Source organism: Lampetra planeri, chromosome 7 (genome assembly GCF_965212315.1).
Source record: "Lampetra planeri chromosome 7, kcLamPlan1.2.h2, whole genome shotgun sequence".
Taxonomy (NCBI): domain Eukaryota; kingdom Metazoa; phylum Chordata; class Hyperoartia; order Petromyzontiformes; family Petromyzontidae; genus Lampetra; species Lampetra planeri.
Window position 1 is genome coordinate 8159886 of NC_136113.1, and position 26727 is coordinate 8186612.

General features: G+C 40.1%; 1 protein-coding gene across 6 annotated transcripts in view; it reads right to left on the reverse strand.

Annotated features, from left to right (window-relative positions):
• The window catches only part of LOC144719900 (neurexin-1-like), a 297506-nt gene that overhangs the window by 65139 nt on the left and 205640 nt on the right, over window positions 1–26727 (reverse strand). The window contains exon 1 of one of the 6 annotated variants that reach the window (XM_078596216.1): window positions 22379–22660. The exons of the other annotated variants lie outside the window; for them this stretch is intronic. Within the exon in view, the coding sequence (XP_078452342.1) occupies window positions 22379–22556 (178 nt within the window). The 5' untranslated portion in view covers window positions 22557–22660. Of the gene's footprint in view, window positions 1–22378; window positions 22661–26727 lie in introns of those variants that run through there. 6 annotated transcript variants of the gene reach the window in all.

Below are 26727 nucleotides of genomic sequence, written 5' to 3' on the forward strand. Positions count from 1 at the left end.
ATTTCCAGATTAGTCACTAAAATGACTGCTGTACATTACAATTTTAATTACAAGAAAAGTTAACACTGAGGTTTATACGGTTCACATTTGATTGGAACTTATAATATCACATCTGATCATGACCTGACTAATTTAGAGCTGATTGAAATTGTTTCACGATTGTTTTGATCCATTTTCATGCATAGCAGTGAAATAAAATCCTGATTTTGTTGATTGGGATTGGAAGTTAATGACTGCATAACAAGCTGGCAAAACAATCTATGTGTTGAATTAATCTGTGAAGATCAAATTAGCATCCGATTTTAATCGGCTCACAGTCTAATTAATATATAGTATGTCAGGTCAGTGTATCTGATTCTGAGTCAGACTAATGGTGCACCCATAAGAAACAAGTATGAAATTCAAAATTCTGTAAGTCTTATGAACCTTATGGCTCTCGCATAATGTCCATGATGCAGTCATTTTTAAATCTGTTGATGGTCGGAGATGCGGAAATCGACTCATCTCGACGAGCTGTGCAAGATGCACTACTACGGTGCGTACGCGCATTCTGGGTTTCAGCGCAATCGTCCTTGCTGCGTTTCGACATCTCGGAGTTGCACTGATTTCGGATTCATTGGTACCCCAGTCGCGGAGTTCAGTACACCCCTGCAAAAAAATAGTGTCCCAGAAATAAAATATTTAATTGCCTCGGCGTCATAGGGATCAAATGTTGGACCGATACAAATGTTTTAGCAATACAGATTTTAAGTGTTTCTATCCCTCAACGTTAGGCCTCTAAATTTAACTTGACGAAGCACGCAAGATATTTGTCATAATTAATGGTCGCAACATTTACTTTAAATATGCAATAGTTGTTGCGATATTAATTGGACATAACATTTTCCGATAATTTATCGGCTTTCGTCGACAGTGGGAAAAAAATGCTGCACATTTTTTTTTTACTAAATAAATCTTGAACTCGGGAAAAAATATCGTGTGATTTTCATAGAATAATTTATTTTGATCGTGCAAAAAAATAACTAAAAAAGATACACAAAATCATACCGCTCGCGTAATTGCTAAAACAGCTGTGAAACTGCATGTAATTAGAGCTTATGCATCTGATTCATTTGAAGCGTTTTAATCTCTCCAATTACAGAGATTTCATAACTGTGCAACCAACGTGTGGCGTGTCGCCATTGACCGCCCTGTGAACTGACTATTGGTTATTTTCCAAGGGTGACCTTTATGAATTAAGCATTCATGTAACCTGCTAATGACATGCTAATAACTGAGTGAAGAGATGCACGAGGTAAACACATTTCCTCACAATATTTGACCGACAATAACAATTGAAATCCCTCTGTCAATTCACTGCAGGATGAAGGCCTCTCCTCACGATATCAGTCATGGTGGGTTGTGACCATATTTCACCATGCTGGTCAGTACGGGTTGGCGTAGTGGGGGTACCCAGCGCTCACCACTGATTATAACCGTGTCTAGAAATCAAACTAAGGGCACCAGATTTAAAGCGCTGTGATAGCCAATGCCCCACAATTACACCCTGCTGAATATGTCATAAGTACTTGGAACCGGCATGTGTTTCAAGGTTCTGTAAACGAAAATCACCGTAATGAGAAAGAAAACGTCATTTTTAAAAAGTGCAGCAATTTGTCAAAACAGTCACGAAAAAGTGCAAATTCTGTATTCATAACACAAATAATTGTTCGTCACAGCATATCCTACATTATTACATTCTTGCGGCAACAATGTAAATGTTAACCTGAAAGGAGCTGTGCAGTTTAACCACCGGATACAAATGGTCTTCTGTTCCTGATATGAAACACCCATTACTGCCTCAACAAAGCACGTGTATAATGAGAAGCTCCTGTCTTCTTTATCAGAACTGGTCGCACTTAATCAAAGCTCGTAAATACACACGCCGTGAATAACATATTCACTGAATCAGTCTTCGGGTTTGGAAAATAACATCTAAAAAGTAATGTGTCCTGAGCTTTATATATTTAAAATATTACATAAAAAATATTTGATCATGGAATGGATTGCGCTATGGATGTATCTGCAATATAAAAATGCATTTAGTTATTTCGTCGCCATTATAATTACATTTAATGACGACTCAAATATATATTGTGGGTTTTAGTACAACATTTTTGCATAGTTTACTTCTGTAAGGTAAAAAAAAAACAGTATATGGTTTCTTGATGGCTATTTTAATACAAATACACGAATGGATTTAGAGTGTGTTGTTTGTGTGTAAGAACATGAAGCCAAATAAGTACCGTATTTAGTCAAATTATAGCAATGGATTATCTACATTACAGACAAAACGCGCTTAAGGCATTATGTCGGGCTAATTAATTAGTTGTTTAACATGCATTTACAAATAACGTATCTAAACCCATGCAAATCGCATGTTCGTCGTTTTAATATTTACAAAGATGACTGCATGCATAACAAAAACAACATAACAAACATTTTAAAAAGAGTTTTGCTCGAATCAATGTTTCATTTCCTCCAAAAATTATTTTCAATTATTAGCAAGACGTCGGTTTTCAAGAGAAATGAATATTTTTACATTTCACTTTTGGAATGTATATTTTATCATTCCTATTTGTTCAAATTACAAAATGCATTCTTATTTAATCTCTACCATTCTCACGACGAGTCACACATACATCTATGATCAATAGACCGCATTCAATATCCTCCCAAAATAATAATTTGCACAGAGGAAATAAACCCAGTCTATATCTCGCTTAAAATGTTCTAAAATGAGAAACTATTACGAGCACTGTATTGCTAAGCATGATAGTGGGAGGGGAAGTAAAGGCACATAATATAAGCATAAAATATAGATGAATATCAAGCTTTCCTTATTCTTGAAAAAGGTCGAAGCACTACGTACTGCAGATTTATATCATCCAAGACCGTGTCAATTACCACTGTAGTTCTCACATGATTCATTTCATGCATTGGCGACACCTAGGAACTCGTATTGCTGCAGGTCAACCCAAAAGGCATGCTGCATCTTGTTTTGTGAAACACGGGCGACACGAGTTTTATTTCCACCATTTTCTTGTTGTCTGCTGCAGGGCAAAGGCATCACCATACTGCAAGTAAATTGCAGCCGTGTGATGTGATTATGTTACTTCTGTAAGAGCAGCGCTGGCTTATGTACCAGAGGAGGTGCAGCAATATACTGCAATTCACAATTAATGGAGAAAAAATGATAAACATTCTATTTATTGCCTGGTACGCGCATTTCTGTAGATATTATCTTTGTTAGTTTTCTCACTGGTTAGTATAAAACGTACAAACTCATACAATGCCATGTGGATTTGAATTAGCAGTGAAGAGGAAATAAATCAATATTGCGGCTAGCATCCATTTTATCATGTATTGCACAATAATAAAACCTAACAATTTTATATTAGATCCTTTTGCGACTCATTGCACCTACATTTATGGTGTGAAAATCTGTAAAAAAACAACACGTTATATTTTATGGAATTTAAAGTTCGCAGTTTATTTTGACTTCTGTATTATAAATACAAAATGACAAAAAAATCAATTATGAATACAACTTGCACCACTACATGTAATTATATTTTCAGGGCTGATAAAAATTCTTCCAAAAGGAAACTATGCAACCGTGTGCTCAATGAAATGCAGAGCAATGGAGTTAGCAACATGGAATAATGAATGTGCGTGAGAGAATCGATGATGAAGCTGAGCTTTGGGAGTCAGGGGTGATGGTGCTAACATTCTGCTTCTCACCAGATGTTAAGCCACAAACTGCGGCACTGGGCCTCTAAGCCAGAAATCAATGTCACTGACCACAACAGGGACAGTTTCACAGTAGATCAATGGCTGAATTGCAATGAGGAGGCCAGTGTCATTCCACTTGAAGTAAAAAAGGATTCACAAGCAATCTAGTACTTAGGGGTAGAGCTTCAAAATGTTGTAAGGAATTAATACCATTCCATTGCTGCAGTGTGTTGAAAGTGAAACTTATTGCAACGATTTATATTTTTCTTTTGCTTTGAGAACAACAACTGAAATGCATTACATAAACAAAGGATGTTATCTGTATAAATAACAAGAATGCTTTTATAGGAAATCTATTTTCACAAGCGACCTTTCCTGAACCACGACCGACTCCAACGAGATGTGTGCTGAAGATTTAACCTAGTATTACTAATCTTAATAATCACGATATCAAATGCTGATTTCTTTGCATGGACGTGAGAAAGTGTGCTGCACAGGGTGTCCCATAAGTCTGGAATCATTGGATAGGACGTCGAGGGCCTGTGGAATGACCACTGAATTTTTATCGCTGGGGTCACTTGAAGGCGCTGGTAAACACGGATACAATTCAGAGTGTTGAACATTTGCGGCAGTGCATTATTGACGTACGTAACACCGCTACCCCTGATACCATTTACCATGTGCTTGCTGACTGGATATCTCGTCTAGAGTTGTGTATCAGGAACAATGGTGGACACATTTAACACGTTCTGTGAATAAAAGCGTTATTATTGCCTTTGTATAATTTTCCCTATATAGAGCTTTGACCATCTCAAGCCATGAAGTCATACTCAGCATCAATTCAAGAGTGTGTTGTGCATACATTCCTTCGATGATAAAGTACATAATACCATGTAGAGTGCTGGAGAAAATAATAACAGTAAAAATAATTTACATGTCGATGAAGACTTTCCCATATCGTGTTGGTTATAGGGATTATATGACTATACATACCCCATGATTGAAATGGCGCTGCACTTGTTGTTATGAGGACAGAGTAGCAATCCTCACAACAACGGGTGGAGCGCCGGGCAGCTAAAAACACATTCGTTGGCACAGTAGTTGGTGTATTTGCCAGTTATCTCAAGCAGTAAACCCATAACACACGAGTCTGTCCCATGACCTCCTGTCAGCGAGCCTTCGGCACTTAACGTGATAACCTAAAAGTGCACCTAGCCTGGCACAGGCGCTGTGGTGACGTCACCGCCACTTTAGTGGCAAATTGTAACTGTTATTGACCACACTTCACCACCCTTGATCAGCGAGGGTTGGTTAAGGGGTCCGGTTCAGATATCACACACCACTCATGTTCGCAAATGCTGGGAATCGCATTCAGATGCCAACGTTTGTCGCGCAATGTTTCATCCACTGCGCCACTGATCCAATGCACCTCCTGCCCCGCCTCCCAAAAGGATAACCATACACGTGTATGTCTGTAAAATCCTTTACAAATACTTAATATGGTCAGATCCTCTTTACGAGCCGAACAAAGTTATTTCCATTCCGCTTTATTTGTAAATAGATTGAGGGATAATCATGACACTATGGGAACCTCATTTGCCAGTAAAAATATGATAATTGTTTTTTTACCCTTCTATCTGGCATTTTTTTATTTGTAAAAAGGTGTCAGTTTTGTTTGCCAGATAGAAGGGTAAAAAAACAATTATCGGATAATCATGAATTAATGACAATGACCTCTACCATGACCACTTTAATACTCACTCCGATGATACTCCAGCCGTATTTTTGTTACTGATTGAATGGTAATATCAACATTGCACACAAGCTACTATTAACTTTCATGATACGAACATTGCAAAATTTCAGGTGAAATTGTTTCTCTCTCCACATTTTCAAACTGAGTCTGTGAAAACAATGAGAGCATTCCATTTGTCTTTGTGAAAGTCTGTATGCGCTTGCAATGATACTTAAAGAAAATCTTCGAGCTTGGGACCCCCGCTCATCGCAATTCCTGCTTCCACCCAAGAAAATATATTATTGTTTTCGGAGAATGTGGTCCACACACTTAGTAATCGGGTAAAAATAAGTTCCAAGATAATATCTTCTGAGATTTACAGTTGAGCTCTTGTGTTTTCATTACCCCTTTAAATAATAATAATAATACGCACTCGGGTGCTCTACAGGAAATACAAAGGGCGAAATTGTGTGCTTAAATTAAAATGTCCCAACACTGGGCCCAATGCTCTGTCAGCATTAGTCGATGAAATCGCATTCACTGTTCGAGATGCCTTAATGCACATTTTGCAATTGTTATTGTGTGCAGATTTTGTGTCAAAATATTGCCCTATTCAATCATACAGAGGAAACTAAAATATTTTGCATATTTTAATGACCACATTAGTGATAGCAACGTTTTTCTATGCATAAACATGACATTGGCAGACAATTTGCTATCTATATAGGATCACTTGGTTTTTGTGTTTTTAAATAATTTTAATTGGGCAGATAATAATAAAAAAACAGGACATTTCTATCTGCATAGTAATGTAGGCAGTTTATTATATCCACGTACCTATAGCTAAGCAAGTGACCAATATATCTTTTGATTAATTTGTTTCATATTACCTTGCTATTTCACAGGAATACACATTTACCATAGGATAATTCACATTAAGAATCCTAAATATGCATTACTGTAATTCGTGATGCATGTTTATGGTCAATTTGACATTCATTATGCCTTTACTCGGAATCTGTGGTACCCCAAGGTCCAATATTACTTTCTTACCATACAGTTTTCTATTAATTCAAAAAAACTCCTTGAGGTAATGCTTATTTCATTTTATAACACTTCTATTACCAAAAAAACTACATCTCTTAAAAACACCAGTGATAACAGTGATACATGGTTTCATATTTGGTGCATTGTGATATTCTGCAACCAGTTTCCATATGGGGCTATTTCGAAATACCGTAATTATAGGTCTTGTTAGTATGACCCATTACTGAATTTATTTTCAAATTACGGAACATTCTGTTTTTCTCCGAAGTGATTTCAATTCGAATTCCAATGAAATTCAGAGGAATAGTATGGTTGTAAATGTAATGCAGATGGAGATCTTTAAAAGTATAGAGAATTAGTATGCCATGTACATCACCTTGTAGCATAACAAACAATCTGTTTGAGGGAGAATGTTTGTTAAACAATGACAGATGATACATTTTAAAGAGATACAGCCCTCAAATTTTATCACATGTGTGAATAATACAAGAAATGCAAATTCAACATCTGTAACATTTTAATTGAAGCTATTTATAATATTAATGCATTTCTGTTGTTGGTTGGAATTTCATATGGGTGTATTATGAAATAAATATAAGAGGCAGGAGAGAAAAAAATGTATACTAAGGTGCATTCTCTACCACAATGTCATGGCTGAATATTAAATGTTGCAGGCCTGTGAAAAGTCATTCAGACTTGGATGTGGAGGAAACATCACACCAGTCGGTTGTCATGACCACACACCACAAAGCTCTGCTTGGCAACATGATAGCACCCTGTGGACACCCAACAAGGATACAGCCATCCCAGTAGACAGTCTGGAGAGGATGCAAATGTACCGATTTCCTTTCCTTCTTTCTGCCTCGCTTGTCATCTTAATATAAAACACATCTTGAAATGCATACACCTTTCATAGCGAAAAGGAATACCTACTGTAGAATCCAATATATATTTCTGAAGAAAAACTCAACACCGAATTCTCACAATGCCCGTTTTTTTACTTAAGCGCAAACATTTTTTGGTTCTTTTATTGTAATTAATCTTATATACAAGGGCAGGAGACAGTTTGTGGAATATTACATTTACTCTATTTGTAGTACAACAAACGTTGGCATCATTACACAGCATAACATTTTATTCTTGTGTGCAGTGGCAAAAAAACACAAACAGCTTCAGACGATGCTGTTTGGTCAAGTGGTTCTCTGATGGATTTGAACGCAGCAGATGATCCCAGAGCAAAGGCTGCCAGGCATGATAATGACTTGCCAGGGACAGGTCTCCACATTCATTACACTCCGTCACCACCAGATTATAGATGAAGCCATTAGTCTATCGTTACTCTGAGAAATTGGCACTCCCGCCGATTCTATCCCCACCGGTTCCATGGGCCGTAACTAAAGCTTTGCTTCCAATTGGGTCACACTACTGGGCTACCAATTGTACTGTTTCACTAGACTAATATTTCATCCCCTATAAATGAGCCATTAATCCGAAACTTAATTTTCTGATGAAATGAACAAACATATAATTTAGCATCTAAAGTACAGCGTTAAACTGTTATAACAACAGCGACGTTAATGTGCATTACAGTTGACCTATGCAGACTGGTGGTGATCTGGCAGTGCTTGACTCTCAATAGGAAGACCATGGATATGAATGCTGATAGGGTATCCACTTACCCCTCTGTGGTCGGAAAAAAAGTCAAGTGCGGTTGTCCGATGGAGAGGCTGGTCTTTGCCGTAGCAATGTGACATTTATACAACTGGCTCAGAGCTGCCAGTGCAGACGAACACCATCCCACACTCCCCTTGAACTAGGATACACTGCGACTCTCTCTCCACATTATCGTTAACGTGCGACCTTTACCTCCATACCCGTGTTCTTGTTCGTGTTGTTTCACTACTGGGTTCTCGTCCCTTTCGTTGATGTTGGAATAAGTTCAGCAATGTTCCACGTTTTGAGATGTAATTCGCATCATAATTATCATTAACATTCATGTTCACCAATAACAACAAAAAACATGTCCATATAGTAGACAAACAAATTGCTTGAACAAAAAAACAAATATGTGATGGCAATCTCCTTTATTTACACATTAGTACATTCTATAAAACAGTGGCTTTTGTCAAATTCTTCAGAGTTAGAATTACCGTGCAGCCATGCTAGCTTCTAGAAGGTTTCAATACCTACGATTTCACCTGATCGTGCAATCAGACCAATGCTGGATGAAGCCCTCCCCGTCTCCAAAACCTGTAAATATCCACCAAGCACCTGCAACAACAACCGCCATTCGCCACTAGGTGGCGGTGACGTCCCCACAGCGCTTGTGCCAGGCTAAGTGCACTTTAAGGCCACGTGAAGTGTCGAACGCTCGCTGGCAGGAGGTCACGGGACAGACTCAGGTGCCATGGGTTGAATGACTGAGACGACCGGCCGATGTACCACCTGTGCCCCCTACTGTGCCAACTTGCTGTGTTTCAAGCACCTGAACTTCCATGAGAACAAACTCAATTGAAATTGCTGAACTTGTCTAGTGGAAAGAATGGTCCCTGTCATGATAATGTGAATATTTCACCACTGGCTAAGAAGGACTGTCTATCAACAGAAATAACTTTCACTTGACTGATTAAAAATTAAATGTCCTGTATGGTGGTAAGAGTGGCTCCGTTTCAGTAGACTCAATGGCAGAGTGCACTGATATTGTTTTTTTTTCTCAGGGCAGAGTGTCAGGTTCCAGTAATTACTTGGGCTTTATCTAAACGAATTAAAGATATTTATTAAGATTCACGGGCAAATAATTAAAATGTAATGTACCAATGATGTTTTAATTATGTAACTTTGAGGATCCATGTCTATATCTTTCGAGAGGAGGAAATGCTTTACTGCACTTGCATGTCTCGGTTATCTAAGGTGTGAATTTTATTTCTGACAGCCTGTCATCACAACTTGACTGCATTAAACAAGGTTGATTCCTTTATTGTTACCATCCACAGCAGCTCTAAGATCTTTGTTTTCATGCTGATGCTGTTTGAACTTCAAAGGATTTCTGAAAAGTTTTCAAACCCACATTGCAAAGTTGACAACCAGAAATATTTTTTTTGTTCTATTATAAAAAAAAAATTGATAGGCAGAATTTGTGTGTAAAATGTGAATTAGCATTATTCGCACATCCCCCAGAAAATCGCAGTCAAGGTATGACTACAAACCTCGTGAATGCTCTTCATAAATGTTGTGGCTGTAAGATAACAAGTCAATAATGCTCGTTGTCCTTTCTACAAACGTAATTCAGCTTGACACAATAGATGTGTCCCATTACTTGTACATCTTTAATGCAGTGGAAGGCTATGGAATATACAATGACACAGTTGGTACTCATTATTTTTAACTCTCTAATTAGAACATATCCCCAACAATACATTTCTGTTCTAAAATAGCTGAGTTTATTTTATATTGGTATCATTGGCTAAATATATGAACTGTGAAGTTCATCGTATTATAATCTGTCAAGTTAAGTATATTAAAAAATCATGGGCTTGTTATGTGATACTAAACACAACTTTGTTCTCAGAAAACGCATAACTACTTAAAATGCACCTTCTTTGACAATGACTGAAATAACATTGGTTATATTAAATTCCATATAGGGCTTATTTACTCACACTACCTAATAGCAACCTATAAATGCTGCATCACACTTGCAAAGGTAGAATAAACTGGACAGAGCTATTTACAAATTGTGAGTGTGGAAGGCATTTATTATATCCAACTTGCATTTCCCCATGTTTCCAACAGAGAGTGAATAATTCACCATGGTGATGTCCGCGACATGCGACCACACACGCAGTGCACTAAGTTGGAGAGACTCCACCAGAAATCTGTACATCTCTTGACATAAATTATCTCAGCATACAGCAGCTGCCATGGTGCAATGGTTAGCACCACGGGAATCCCGGCATGGTAGTTGAAACAAAATGACACGTTTCTTAAATCCCTCCAACTCCGTCCAGCCAGCAATATCAATGGCCACAATTGACATGTCGTGTGTGGTGGGTAACCTGTGGGTACTCCCACCACGATTGGCCAGTTGGGAACACGTGGCTAAAATAAATACCCTCTAGATGGGACTCTCTCGAGCTCCCTCGAAAGGAGGTCCTTCCGGGAGAAGTGGCGTGTGCAAGCAATTCCTGGGCTGCACCTTTACCTTTATCGATATTTCAGAATGCAACAGCTGCTGGCCAGGTGATTATTTGCTTGTGTGCTGACCTAGTTGGAAAGGTCAAATCCAAGCCTAGGGTCAACTCGGTCCATCGTTATTCCAGGGTTGATAAAAACAAGTACAGTACCACACTTTTGGAAGTCAGTCGCGGTGGCTAATGGTTGACACTGGCTCCCACCAAAGAAAGTGGCCTTTCTACTACGGTGCTGGCTGAAGGTTGTTCATGAAAGTGAGCACCACACCATACTAATTTGGTCAGGGAGAGACCATTAGCACCATTAATGCCAATTACTTACCCAGAAAGCACCGCAGAAACTCGAGACTTTTTTATGAGGGTACTGCATTTCGATGTGCGGTCATTAACATTAATGAGTGTTTGGCATGTGGGACAACACTAGAGTATCCAGAGAAAATCCCTGCATAGAGGGGAATATCATCAGCTCCGCACAGATAGATTAAATGTAAACACATTCTCAATATAGTGAGTGGACCAAACCTATCTGAGGACTGCACTCATTGCTGCGGTGCCATCTGTGAACACCAGGTTTTTAAACCTGGCGTGGGGTTGCACTTTGGCATAATGGGGACAAAGGCTGGCGTAATTGTGTGTGCTTGACAGTTGTAAGCCCAGTTCACATGCTGCTCTGATCTGCTGGTTGGGGCTGATGGGGCAATTATTATGATCTGCCAGCTGTGTGGGGGGGGGGGGCATAGCAAGGGCATGCCTCTTATTGCACCCAATTTTAACCCCCTAAGCTTTGGCTGGAGAATCAGTCAGACGTTTTTTACAAGCACCAGGGCCGTGCTATGGTTCGCACACTGGACCTGACATCCGGAGGTCGCCGGTTAGATTCCATCATCAGCAGTTGAAACAGTGATACACATTTCTTGAACCTCTCAGCCTCTGTCCACACGGCAGTATAAATGGATACAACATATTTAGTTGATTGGCACGTCACGTGTGGTGGGGTCAAGTGTGGGTACCACCACCACTTCCAACACATCTGGTCAATGTGGAAGAGTAGACCGAAAATCATCTAGAGTTCCCTCTCGTGGTGGATCTTCTGCCAACAGTGGTGTAGGCAGGACATTGCTGGGTTGCACACCTCTATCTCTTACTGTCTCACAAGGGAGTTTTCACCTTCATTCAGGCTCAACTCATATTGTAGAAATCTATTCGGCTTCTCAGCAGATAACTCTGCGAGCTTAATACGTAGCATATCCAGGCATAAGTCAGAGCACGAGCAGCAGGGTATGGGTTGCTATTTGTTCGCACAGTGGCAGGGTTGGACTTTTACGGGGGAAATAAAGAGCAGAGAGAGAAAGCCGAGGCTGCATCCACACGGAGAGCACAGCAAGAGCAGATGGAGACAAGTGAAGGCAGATAGAGCAGTTACAGACAAAGGGACAGAGATGTAGAGAATAAAACAAACTAGGGCACAGACATGGAGATAACAAAACACCGCCAGCAGCAGCAACAAAGTGTGTTCTTATTATGGGCGCCAGAAGCAATGCTTGAGAATTAACTAGCCAAACATCCTCGATGTAGGACTCAATGAGGCCTTTTTGGATTAAAAATAAAGACGTCATCAAGGCCAAAGCCGTTGATGCCACCACACTTCACCAACGTTTTACCCTCTGCCAGATCCTGCAACTGTTGCACAGTAGACATGCTACCTCTAAGCTGTGTCCTGACAGTCTCCCACGATCTGCTCTTTGATGTTTTACCGTCGGTTGCCAGACTTGGGGAGACCACTCCTCCAATGCCTGTGTCGGTGACAGGCCCTAATATGACACATTCTGCACATATCCCACCCAGCGTAGCTTGTTTTCCGTAATCATTACCCACAATACTCTGACTACATTTGTAACGATGCATCAATGAGTCATTGAAAAATCGATTGTCACACACTTGATACATGCGTACAATAGAAGAATGTGCGCCATCTACTATTTACGATGTATTCAAATTATATCCAAGCAAAACACACCACTAATGTTACATGATGGCGAAACAAGACGGACCAACAACAACAACACATGAGAAACAATCCAAAAGTGCAAACGTAAAACAATTGAGATGAAAGAATCAGTTCTTGAATAACACCCTGAATCAAGATAGTTCATCGTATCTCTGGTGCGAGGCGGAGGGAGCTAGGGGGGTTGGGTGGGGGGGAGGTGCGGCACCGGTGATATAGCGTTACACGCTTAATTAACCCGTCCAGGCCAGGTCCCACTGATTGGTTGGAGTCACTTCAGTGCACCTCTAGTGGATATCTCCTAAGCCCACTGTAAATTGGAGACGTGAACATGAGGGAGCGGTTTAGTGGGACGCGCACACTTTACGGCAAGCAGTTTTGTTTTCGATTCCACCAGGGATCTGCCAAATGGGTTGAGCCATGCCCTTTGACTTGGGTGCAAAAAAACGCAGAGTAATTTTGATTAGTATTTTCCCCGTTCAGAGAATTTTGTTAATCACATTTTGAAAAAAATGTTACTTGATGTATGCAATAATAGATTTTTCAGTTCAGAAAATGTCCCTGTCTTGCCCAACTTCATTTACGTATAAGTGATGGTGGGCGCAACAATGTTAATGTGCAATTTTGCCGAAAAAGTGATTCATAAAAATGTTTTTATGAATTTTTTTTAATGAAACTATACAGATTACACGATTTATTCAGAATTAGTTTTTAGAGTAGAAACAATTATTTCAAGCAGGACCCTCTGAACTAAGACCTCAGATTGTCATACCTTAAATACAAGTCTAATTTTACATGTTTTAAGGCGATTGTTTATTAAGAATAGATATGTATATTTCAGAATTGCTTTGAGAAGTTTAATTAGGAAAATGGATGAACATATGAAGCATTTCAAATATGTTCTGTTTTGATAACAAAGCTAATAACAAAGAATGTGTGGTTGGTAAAATGAACATCACCACATGAGCCACTGCTGTCAAACTAAAACATGGGAATACATCGTAAAGCATGTCTCTGACTTCATTATGTCTTATTCAGTTTTCGCCCCTGAAGCTAAAAATGGTTAATACTTTTTAATATAAATTTAACCTACTAAAATCCCCTGGAATAAACATTCCGTGCACGTAAAAAAACTACTTTGGAAAAATAATCCAAATTACAGTACATTTTATGACATTTTCTATTTAAGTATTTACATAAATCATACACACTTTTAATATGACACATGTAATGTATTGCAAGCTGCATATACACTATATATTGAATAAATGTTGCAATATTTTGATTACCTTCTAGCATCCTACACAACAGAACATGATCAAATGGATGTGAGCACTTCAAACTTGGTAAATACTATCATAATAATGCATAGTGCATAGAATGTGGAGTTAAAGGTTAAAAAGCAAGCAGAGCATACATTATCCAAAACCACAAAATGTGTTGAGAATGGAGGGAGATGAAAGAAAGACAGAGGTAGTGTACGAACGGACCCTGTGCACAGAACTCTAATAAGGAATGAGAAATTACATCAGATAGAAAAACACAAACAGCATTGAAGACATATTCTTGGTTCTTTCGGTAAAGTCACGTAGAAGGGAAACAATAAAATAATAAAAATCTAAAATAATAAAATTCTCACGACGTTTCAATTGCAACACAAGCAATCATCATCAGGTGTGAAAACCACAGCAATAACATCTTCTTGCAATACATTTTTTTTGCTGTGGTTTTCTTGCAAGAAAATTTTCTTTCTGTGGATTTCACACCTGATGACGATTGCTTGTGTTGCAATCGAAACGTCGTGATAATTTTATTGTTTTATATTTTTATTATTTTATTGTTTCCCGTCTATGTGACTTTACCGAAAGAACCAAGAATATGAATCCCTGCAGTCACGAAAGCTTTAAATCGAAATTATTGAAGACGTCACAGAAGACACTGATGACAGTAATTGAAGGCAGACTGGGATCCAGAGGTGGTCAAGATCGGGTGCTTTTTAAAAAAGTAACTTCATTTCAAAAGCAACATACCAATCTGCTTGAAAAATAACTTTTTAATACATGCCCATTAGCTGTTCTGCCATATGAATCAAAAACAGGGACAGTGACAAAATGTTTCTGAACAAAAGATAATGATATAAGTGTACCATATAGTTTGGAGAGACACACACTTGGAATTACATTGTGAGACAGAAGAGGAAAAAATTTATTCGCGAGCGTTTAGACTGTTAGTAAAAGTGGGCTTGGGCAGGAAAAGTCGTTCCAAGGGCTGATGATTGGGGGTCAATAATCATTTGGCTTTCGATTTAAAGCTTTCGTGACTGCAGGGATTCATCTTCTTGGTTCTTTCGGTAAAGTCACGTAGAATGGAAATAATAAAATAATAAAAATAAAACATAATAAAATAATTCTCACGACGTTTCGGCCACAACGCAATCAGCCGTCCTCAGGTGAAGAACAGACGCTGTCTTCCCGACAGACCTGTTCTTCACCTGACGACGGCTGCTTGCGTTGTGGCCGAAACGTCGTGAGAATTATTTTATTATGTTGTATTATTTTATTATTTCCCTTCTACGTGACTTTACCGAAAGAACCAAGAAGAAGAATTTGGCTGTTGCAACCAAGGGAGGGAATTTGCCTGCAAGTACGTGGACCATGGAGATTGAGCCAAGAAAGCAGTGGATGTTGCAGGTGTACGTCTCCTATTGCACCATAAGACTGTGAGAGGTGGTACCGGCTTGGGTCCGCCCTCACCCAGCAGTGGTTGCTTATAACGATAGCATTGGAATGCCTTTTTCATCACTAAACGTCGCTATAATGCAGGAACATAGAGGTCGAAGAGACCTCGTACTCCTGGTAAAATTGACCACATAATGCTACGCATTTTATTTTATTTTAAAACATCAAGCTAGTTGAATTACCCGAGCTTTTGGAGAGAAAAAAAAGTGTAAGTGGCTAGAACAGCAATTTTAACAATGTGCATGCTGCAAGAACACGAGCAAGTAAACAGGGAGGCCATCCTTTAGCTTGTGTGGGAAGGTCGATGCAGATGGTAACAATCGATATTACGGATGTTAAAACTACAGTTGGCAGGTAAATATGAAAAAAATAAGCACGCATTGTTCATGTTAAATCTCATGCACATTGGTTATGTGTTCTAGATTTGAAGCTTTCGTGACTGCAAGGATTCATATTCTTAGGTTTTTTCGGTAAAGTCACGTAGGTAAAAAATAAAAATTGATACAGCTATCGTGCTGTGACGGTTCCACGTGAAGACGGAGGCTTGTGTTGCCTCCGAAATGTCGTGATTTTTATTTTATTTTAATTAATTTAAATGTTTTACCTACGTGACTTTACCGAAAAAACCTAAGAATATTGGTTATGTGCTTCTGCAGACATACATTTTGGAAAACTAATCGAAAGTCCTGCACAACCTATAACATCCTCGTTAAGAGTGTATATTTTACTAATTACCACGGATGCACCATTGATTTAGATCTGATGGTTTGACACATCTGTCCATGAATAGGAATTGGACTCGATTCCTGCAGTGACATTTTGAATGGCTGAGCAAATGGTCTCTGATCTAACGGTTTGATAGGTCTTTACTATTTATTTTATAAGTCATTGTATGTTAAAAACAGAGTGTGATGACTGCAAACATTGCAGGCATAACTATTCATACCGATATAACTATTCATCCACAATCTTGGTTCTTTTGGTAAAGTCACGTAGAAGGGAAATAATAAAGTAATAAAAAATAAAACAGCGTATTTCCAACAGCCCTGTTCTTCACCTGAGGACGGCTGCTTGCGTTGTGGCCGAAACGTCGTGATAATTTTATCCTATTATGTTTTATTTTTATTATTTTATTATTTCCCTTCTACGTGACTTTACCGAAAGAACCAAGAATATGAATCCATGCAGTCACAAAAGCTTTAAATCGAAATTATTGATCCACAATTTTATTAAATTATCATGATGTGTATATTTTTTTTGGTGACGATGATACATATAGATTCTAGACGGTTTCCAAAAAATACCCAGTTAATCATCATGAGCCAATTATCTATCCACTGCTGGATTAAGCCCCCCACGTCACGTCATCACCATCCCTCATGCTACCATATATCTCACTCCTGCACACGAACTGATCTCATTGCTCCATCTCCCATGGTGGACGTCCTCTTGGACATGTGACGTGCATTTGTAACAGGTTCCGGAGACACTTGTAGAGGTAACTTCTTTATTACAATACAACACTCCAACAGTCCAACAGTCCAACAGTCCTGATACTCTGTTACAGCCTAGGTACACAGCCTAGCTACACAGCCTAGATACTCTACTCTGGCTACGCTCCGGAACTCGCCCTCACAAGGTCGTAGAGTCGGGAGTTCCAGAGTCCCAGCGCTGGCTCTCACAGCATCCCCGGGTCTTCAGATGGCTGGTCGTGGGTCTTGGGTCTTGAGTTACAACTGGGCCCCGATCGTCCAGGGAGCTCTCCTTTTATGCCTGGTACAACGAGGGGTGGGGCCGTGTGCGCCCCCAGATATCCCACAGAGCACACACAGCCCCCCCCTTTGGCGGCGCCAAGGGGATTAAGCGTCTGGACCCCCTGGGAACTCAACGCCTGGCGCCCAGAGGCTTAAGCGTCTGGACCCACCTGGGAACCCAGAGCCCCCAGCAGCCCCTCCCTTCTTATGTCACTACACATTAATTATTAGCGAGCTGTTCATAATATAACAACAATAAAGCCCTTTCATTCTTGCACTTACTTACCTTTACCCACCAAAGATTCACTGAGACTGAGGGCTCTTTTTCAAGAGAGGTCTACACTGGGATGCTTGGGTAATGCCATTCATACGTGTTTGGCTTCGTCTGGGAGGCTTAAACTAATCTACTATACAGATGAAACCTAGGCATATGAGAGAGAAACACTAAGCTCTCCACAGATGAATTTCTAGAACCAACTACTTTACTGTTATCTCGTGGCCACCTCAAAGCTAAATAATATCCTACAGCATAATACGTTATTGTGTAATACATCCCAATCCCAGTCGGCTGAGAAGGATCCGATTTTGCTGGTGAGTGGATTTAAAAAAAATATGGATTTGATCCCATCAGCTTTGAATTGGATCCGGGGTGCGATTAGACTAACTGTGATCAGGTCCGATTGGACCCAAACCTTGCAGCCCATACTAATTACCATAGAAGCAGTGATGTGAAAAAATGTATATGGATAGGAACTAAATACTCACATATAATTTTAAATGTCCTAAAATAAAAGACACCTAATGCACTTAGGAAATGAATAACAGTTTTAAATTAGTTTTTACAAATTGCTCACACAATGCATGAATGAGAAATAACGTGTTCAACTGATAGCTACAAATGTGGGATTACTATATTTAGATTATATCTCCCTGGCTTGTATTGCTGATGTTTGTACGTTGTCGATTGTCTTCGCATGTTTCACCCTTATGTTTTGGTGTTTGCACATTGCCATTAACATTTTTCACATCACGTAATTGTGACACTATGCCTGTCAAACACAATAGCTATTTTAGCTTCATCAATTTACAATCTATCTGGCTAAAATGTCAAAGTTAGCACGGCGATAATGATGGCAATCATAGTATTTTGGGATAGAATACCTATATTTCCATTATCATCATAATTGTGATAATGTTAAACAAAAGAGTGACAGTAGTATACTTTTGTGTGTTTTTTCCATGACTATAGCTCAATTACGATATTTGACGAGTCATATAATAGTAACTGTTTTAAAAACCCATTGAGGTCAACACACCGTGTTCAAGAACTTTAATTTAATGACACCATAACATTTTTATATATCCAGGAAAACCTTTTCTGAACCATAGCACTCCTTTGAAGACATTATTCTAATTGGACAATTCATGACAGGGAGCCAGAGTACCCGAAGAAACCCAAAACGTTAAATTTCGATAAATATGCTAAATTTCTCTTGATATGCAAATTCCTTTGTCAAGGCACCCTTTCCCCCTCCAACCCAGCTTAAATATACGCTGCCAAGCATGGTGGTGTTCATTCAGACGCTGTCTTTCCGACAGACCTGTTCTTCACCTGAGGACGGCTGCTTGCGTTGTGGCCGAAACGTCGTGAGAATTATTTTATTTTGTTTAATTTTTATTATTTTATTATTTCCCTTCTACGTGACTTTACCGAAAGAACCAAGAAGATGAACCCAAAACGTATGAGGGGATTCTACTCTCACAAGTTCACCGAGACAAATCCCAAATGTATTTGCTGTGCTGCCTTCTCCATACCACCTTGCAGCAACACCATCATCAACACAACAACCATTCTCAATCCACTGCTGAATGAAGGCCACCCCCAGCTGATGCCATCTCCCACGAATTTTGCGATACAATAGTCCACCTAGCCACCTGCACATGAGCTGATTTCATTGCTCCATCTCCCCAGTGGACTTACTCTTGGAAATGTTCCATATCTTGGCTGCCATTGCCCATCATCCCACACCATGTCAGTTGTTTGACCATGGTCAGTACGGGTTGGTGAAGGGGATTCGGGGGGGGGGGGAGGGGGGGTTGCAGGTGGAGGCCCAGGACCGGTTCAGATATTACCTGTCACTGATATTAGCTGTGGCTGGTACATTTCTCAAACTACTGCACCGCTGCTCCACATCTGTGAGATCACCAATATAATTAATTTAATGTATAAAAACATACACTCTAAAGCACACATTCGTCAGATTAGCTACCCAGCAGATTGTGGACCAGATTGCAAGAGCAAGTTTGCGTGAAAGAAAGCTCACAAAATTACGACCATATGATGATAACGAAAGTACTTTGGATAGATGAACACGGTAGCATATTGGTGTCCAAAAAGGCAGATCGTCTCTCTTAGATAGGAGCTTCGGGTAAATGTACAATTGTCTTGTGAAATTGCAATGCAGTGTCATATGAAATGTGTGTAAATCACAGACAGTGCCAGAGAAGTAGTTGCGGCACGTGCGTTTCATTTGCAATACAAATTTTACTCTTTAACTCAAGTGAAACTGTCTTTCGTCCTTATCCATATATGTTTCTTGTCACATTTGTTCGAAAAGTACGCAGCTAACTTATGGAACAGTTTAATATCACTGCACGTACAATCTGTGATATATAAGATCCCGTAAACAATACAAATTAATACCAATATTTGTTTTTCCTTCTTCCAGCATGCACTACGATGTTCGTCCTGAAATTAATCTAATACCTCGTGGTCAGAGATAGAAAGTCAACCTTCGCATTAGATCACATCGAAGATTTGACAAAGCCTCACTCGTGATATGGCCACAGCATTCACGGGGCTGTTTGGAGAGGATGGAGTTCAAGCAGCCTTTTCAAGGCTGTGGATCTGCAAGGAATATGAATAAGTCCTTACTTGCCAAGGGCTCAGGACACCCTGTGAACATTAAACATGAAAAGGGTGGTGTGTTATATTTGGGACCCAATTGAGCTCACAAAAGCGATGATTCTCAAGCATTCATTGATGACTCTCACCTATTTGGAAAATGTCAAAGATCAGGTACTGGAATACTTATTTGACAACACTGATGTAATATTAGCTTCACGTCATTGGCAAGCACATACTATCTGGCTTTTCTCTTTCAGATATAAAATTAAGATGTCTTGCTTTGGACAAACAAAACAAGTAGAATTGTAAATAACCTTTTAAACTAAATGTACATTCATTATTTAAATGCTTTCATTTAGTTAATTTTGCAACCTTTTTCCAAGTCACATTGCTGTGGTTGGATAAGCATGATTAAAACCACATTTACAATAATATGACGTCTACAAACCACAAAGCAATTTTTAATCCGTATGCACTTACATAAGACGTTCTATTCTACACAACAGGACAAACAAATATGCCTTGGGAGACCTTGCGCGGTTTTACTTCTGGCAGGAGAAATAAAATATTGTTCTGAAGCTGTTTCATCCAAGAAGCTGTCAAGGAGGCAAGCCATGGAACGCAGAATCCCTTGTGCAAAGCCAATTGTAGTTAACTCTATCGAGGGCTGACGCCATGAGCAGAGAAGCCTATGCAACATAGAGCATAATTTAACACCTAAGTAGAGCATACTTCAGATGCAGAAATATCAATCAAGTCATTGGCGTTAATGTACGCCTAAAATGTGACATTCTCTGCGAAATGAAATGACACGTGCAGACACAAATGCCTTGAACACAATCTTTTGGAATGTGTGCATGGTGTAATATTAATATGGTCGAAAAGTCGAAACACTTTGGGTTGAATTCAATGCCGAGTAAACAATGAAATGTGCGAATAACCCATTCCCTTTATGCACAGCTTCACGGGCGATTGTGAATGGTGCAGTGCTGTCATTATTTCATTGGCAATGAACAACAATAGTATCAGATAGCCTTGGCCAAAATCATAAAAAAAATTGTGTTTTCTTAAATAAATAATATGGATGCAAGTCTGAACGCCGTATACAATAATGCCCGGAAATTATACATCTGTGTCAAAGACTCTGTGCATGCATTCTGCGCAAGATATCAATGGGACTTATTGCGAACGAAAATTAAAATGGCACGTCTTTCATAGCAACAAGATGATCATTATTAGCAATGGCAAAAATTGGGCAAGCAAATGAAGTGAAATTTAAACCGTTTGACTGTAAATTACTATTAATATACAGCGTGTGATTAAGTGACCATTCGATTTATATTCTACATTTATATTTACAATAAACGTATCGATAAAACACATCTACAAGCACGTGATAGTTACGGGTGCCAGTTGTGTTATTAACATTAACTGCAAGTAATATCTCTAAAAGATCAATCTATTAAAAGAAAGTACGATATTGCAATTTCAATTGTTTATACAGTATATGGGTGTATTAACATGAATAAAGCCACACGCACAGAGCGAATATAGTACAAAATTGTAAGAGCAGAAAAAACATGTAATTACTGCTCTTTGAAGGCTATCAGTGCTCGAGAGTGGATTGCTGCTTGTTAGCTTGTTTCTAAACCTGGAGAATCGTACAGCAGTTCCGCTATTAAGCACAGATCATCGAACACATTACACAGCACAGAAAATGATGCATCAAATGACTTGGGCAATACGGGTCCATTTAATGTGCCGCTCCATAGGAGAACACCCTTTGTAACGGTCTCAGCAAATCTGATGTTATTTCGCAGTCGCGTGGGGCTCTGTCGAATTAAATTGCATATTTCAAGGTAGCTCATTCCTCCCTGCCTATAGCACCCTGCCGAGGAGCACATCTGCGGTCTCAAATACCTATTCGCATGTATCCCCCACAGGCTTGCCACACATGACCTATTTAGAAAACCTAATGAAAACAGCAGCAAAGCACCATCGCCTCATTTATTATATACACCACTCATATATATATATATTTTAAAGGAACAACATCTGTTGAATTAAGAGAAACGAATGACAATTACATTGCTGTACAGATTCTCCTGCACAATTGCACCACCGCGCATTACCACCACCCCACTCCAAATCTCTCAGCTCCCCCACCCCCCAAATCACAACCCCACTCCCCCAGCAAAAAAAAACAAGCAAAAACACACAAACCCACCGTGACCCCCACGCAGCGACGCTGGCGAGCGAAAGATCGCCACGGGTCCAGAGTGCTGCCTCGCCCCGTGGTGGTGTTCCTGGTGAGTTCCTGAGCTCAGGGCACCCCTCGTTGGCCCGGAGAGGCACCCGCACATTGCAATGAGCAGCAGCCCGCAGGCTCCACGGCCCCAGCCCATGCTACTACGCACGCCTCGGAGCTGGGGCAATTAGCAGGAGGAACGTGCGCTGGCAGAAACCGGCAGCAACGGCGGCAGCAGAAGCGTCGGCGATCGGCTCATGGTCCTCGTAAAGCGAACGGCGCAAAGGCGACCCCCAGCCACCCTTTCTCTCCACCCCCCCCCCGCCACCGCCGCCGAACTCCCCACCCTTTCGTCTTCCCACCCCTTTTTTTTCCTGAGGATTTCCCAGCTCTCTCTCTCTCTCCTCCTTCCTCCTCCTCGTGAGCAGAACGCACAATTATTCCTGGTGGAAAATTAAGTCGTGCTCGCTCGGATTATGGCTTCGCTATAATTGCAAAGAGATGAGATCATCGGAAATCTGATTTCCTCCTTTTTTTGTTTTGTGTGTTTGGTTCATCTACTCGCCCACTCTAGGTTAATCCAAGTGGTGTCGGTGCATTCGCGTGAATTCATTCACACACTGCAGAGCCCAAATGCCGTGACTACGCATTTGTACTGTATCTCTCCTTCCTTCCCTCCCTCCATCCCTCCCTATTTTAGTGCTCTCCCAGGATGCAGCCAAGAGCAAGTCAATTTGCAGCCTTGCTGAACGGAGACCATGCATCTAGGCTGGCAAGAAAAATAAAAACAAAAAAATTAACGTGTACTTGGGGCACCAAAAGTGAGGTGCTCACTATGCAAATCAAATCTTCTGAGAGAGCCCTGGGAATTGTACTGTAGCTGTAAATGGGAATGGTCTATTTTTTTAAGGAGGGGTGTTCTTAATAGGCTAGGTATGTAAAACAATATTAGCCGCCTGTTCCTTTATATCTAAACGGGAGAGGTGTTTACCACATCGTCGCCTGGATATATTCTGTAAGAAACGATTTGACAATGCAGTAACGGACAAACTGGACAACACCGCCGGTGAGATAACACTACCTCGCCGCCAATGGCAAGTCTGAAGGCGGATGTGGTGTGAGCAGGAGATACATTCCCTTGCGCTTCTGATCTGAGTGCACACATCCTGGCAGGAGCTCCTCATCTATCATTCATGGTGCTCATGTAATTGCAGGTCAGAGGCATGAAATAACATGTAAAGGCGACAGGCATTTGCAGCGCAATCAGTTAAGAATGTATTTAAACTATGCAATACCTGACAGCGATGAAGCAAGCGGATAATGCACCACGCGATTGCGCTTAATGCTACATTTTTACAAAGTGAAATTCATACGAAAATGAATCTAATTTAATGGCAATGCCAAAGTTACTTCTTGAAGGTAGTGATGCACAATGTAAACATATGTGTGTGTGTGTGTGAATTATGGTTCTCATTTGAGTACCTGCTGGTAAACCTATCTTCAAATGAGTACCTGGGTGTGTAAACCTGGCCACGGACGATTGGATGTGGTGCTGGCCTTCAAAGGTGCTTTCTAACAGTACTTGCCCCAGAAATCTGTTAAGGCTTTACAGGGGATATTTGTCTTTATTATGGCTCGCATTTACAAGTGCCGAAACAATGTTGGCTATTGCATTCCAAAAGAGAGTTGAGCTGGAAAGGGCTTGTTGGTACACGAACCATATATTTTGTGCATGAGAGACACATGATAGCAGCACCTTATCTTCTTGCAACATTTTATGTACCTTTAATCTATCTATATTGTATGCGTACACTTTGACTGGACTGATTTAGTTCATTGAATAAATGCATTTTCTGGAGTTGTAATAAAAGGCGTACATGTCCTTTCAATTAACATTTCTAGCAGTATACTTTCAACTCGCGTGACAACTAATTACTTGTCACCTGAAGCAGTAACGATGTTTTTGTTCCCAAGGTTATTCAAAACATCCTTTAAACAATTAGCTTTATATTGGCGCACGAAAATATCAAAAAAGTTGTCCTTAAGAATGTTGCTTTTCTTTGTGTTTCCGTATAGTTTATAGCTCAGCAGAAGATTATTCATGACATAATAAATATTTCATGGCCACAGCTGTGTTGTGTGTGCATAGTTTATGAATTATTTTTGCTTCCCTTGAAATGCAAAACTATACAACTCTGGCATGGCACCCAAGCTTCAGCCAGACTGCAAGAACAAGTGCCGATGTCTCCAGATAATGCACTCGTGCAGGACATCTCTATCACATGACTAAAGGATACAACGTAGACGTGTTCTGTCCATATACTGAATGCATTAGAGGTTGGCACCATTAAAAGCATCAAACTAAAGCGATAAAGCTACACGATTCTGTCTTTTTTTTTCAATAACACTAAACGAAACTATATTTATTTTACCAGCTCTATGGCTCTTTTTCAGAAGTGACCTGGCCACAAATGATAGCTCAACGAAGTGGCTTATCACATGGAAATGTATAGCTGCCAAATACTCAAACTGAAAAGCAGCAATGTCATCCAGCGCACTTAGAATAAAAACCTTCCTGACAAGTGATGTAACGTAGTTTTCCACGTCTATCTAACACATTAATGAAACACAACACTGCTCTTTGTCAATCCACTACTGGATGAAGGAAGTCCTGTGCTGTTTCACTCATGGGGGAGGGGGGAGGGGGGTTGTTTGACCAGATGTCAATAAGACATTCGGCACGGGTTGGTGAAGTGGGGGCCCGGGACCAGTTTGGGTGTCACTCGCTCCTGATGTTAGCCGTGATCGGAAATCGAACTCAGGTAACCGGTTTCCAAAAACTCAGGTCACCGGTGCAGTTTGCAATGCTCCTCCTCACGTGTATTTAAATCCTTATTTATTTCACAAATGTTTACGCTTACAAGCGTTAAGCAAATGTGCCCATCTTTTACGAGGGTAATTAAATGTAAAATCTCGAATTTAGAAGGAATAAGACTAATCTAAATTACACATCCTACTTAATTTTTCAGGAGCAATATATCTTAGTTGTGTCCACTGTATGACTTTATATACGTCTATACTCACCATGCCCCATTGCAACCAATATTGTGTGCGCTGAGGCTTGGTACGTAGCCTTCAAGTATGACGTAAGGGTGATTGAGAGCACAGCATTCAGAAAGAAGGCAATGGTGGATTATACGTTGAGTGCAAATATATACCGAGATGAAATACACTTATATATGTAACACAGAAGATTTCAATGTACAGTATTTAACAAGGCACTAAGGTGCTGTGCTTTATCAAATGCCATTAATATACCTGCTCGTCGCTGTGCTACCATGATTCCCAACCCACATTCCAAAAATGCAAATGTCAACACGTGCTGATAAATGCTTTTCATTGCATTACATTTAATAACAAGTAGCAATCTGAAATGTAACAACTAGAAATGGAGGTGGCTACTTTATTTTAATAATTGTACCCTCAAAAGAGCATCATGTCCACATAAATTAAAAGTGAACTAGGGAACGAATGTGTTCGACAATCTCTACAACTTATCAAAAAATCCACAGATATGCAAAATTTCTCAAATCTTACTTTTTATCATCATCATCGGCAGCAATGATCAATCCACTGCTGTTTGAAGGCCTCCCAAAGCTGCCACCATCTCTCACGATTCAGCGATGTAATAGTGTACCGAGAACCTCCATCACGGGTTAATCTCATCGCACCCTCTCCCCGAAGCGTGTCCTCTTGGATGTGCTTCATCCCTCGGCTGCCGCTCAACTATTACTCTTGACCATCGGCCATGATCCCTTCGAGCAACGTCTCCTGCTCAAGTCAATTTTCTTTTCTTAACCTGTCTGAAAAAAGTGACTTTTGCAATACACAAAGACAAAGATCTCCCATGGAGCCTTTAAAAGATTATTCGGATAAGTGCTGTTAGCGAGCACCTATGAAAGTCGGCACGGCACACGAGAAGGCTACTCATTGAAGTCTAACTGGAGGAGGCCAAGGACCGGTTAAAATATTCGGCACTGTTATTTGTCATGAGCAGGAATTGAACTCGGGTCACTGGGTTGACAGCGCAGTGCAGCACTAACCACTGCACTACCACTGCCCCACAAGCACACGTGCACGCACACACAATGAGGCCACGAGGGTTTATAGGATCCCAAAAATACAGCAGTAACCTCAAACTGTGAACCTGAGCCTTTGTCCTTGCACTTCACCTCTAGGGATTACCTATACTTTAAGGTCTCTTGCTTTTCTGAAAAGCTGATCACACATTGCAGCCATGGTCATTGATGCTTTGAAGGCGGGGGTAT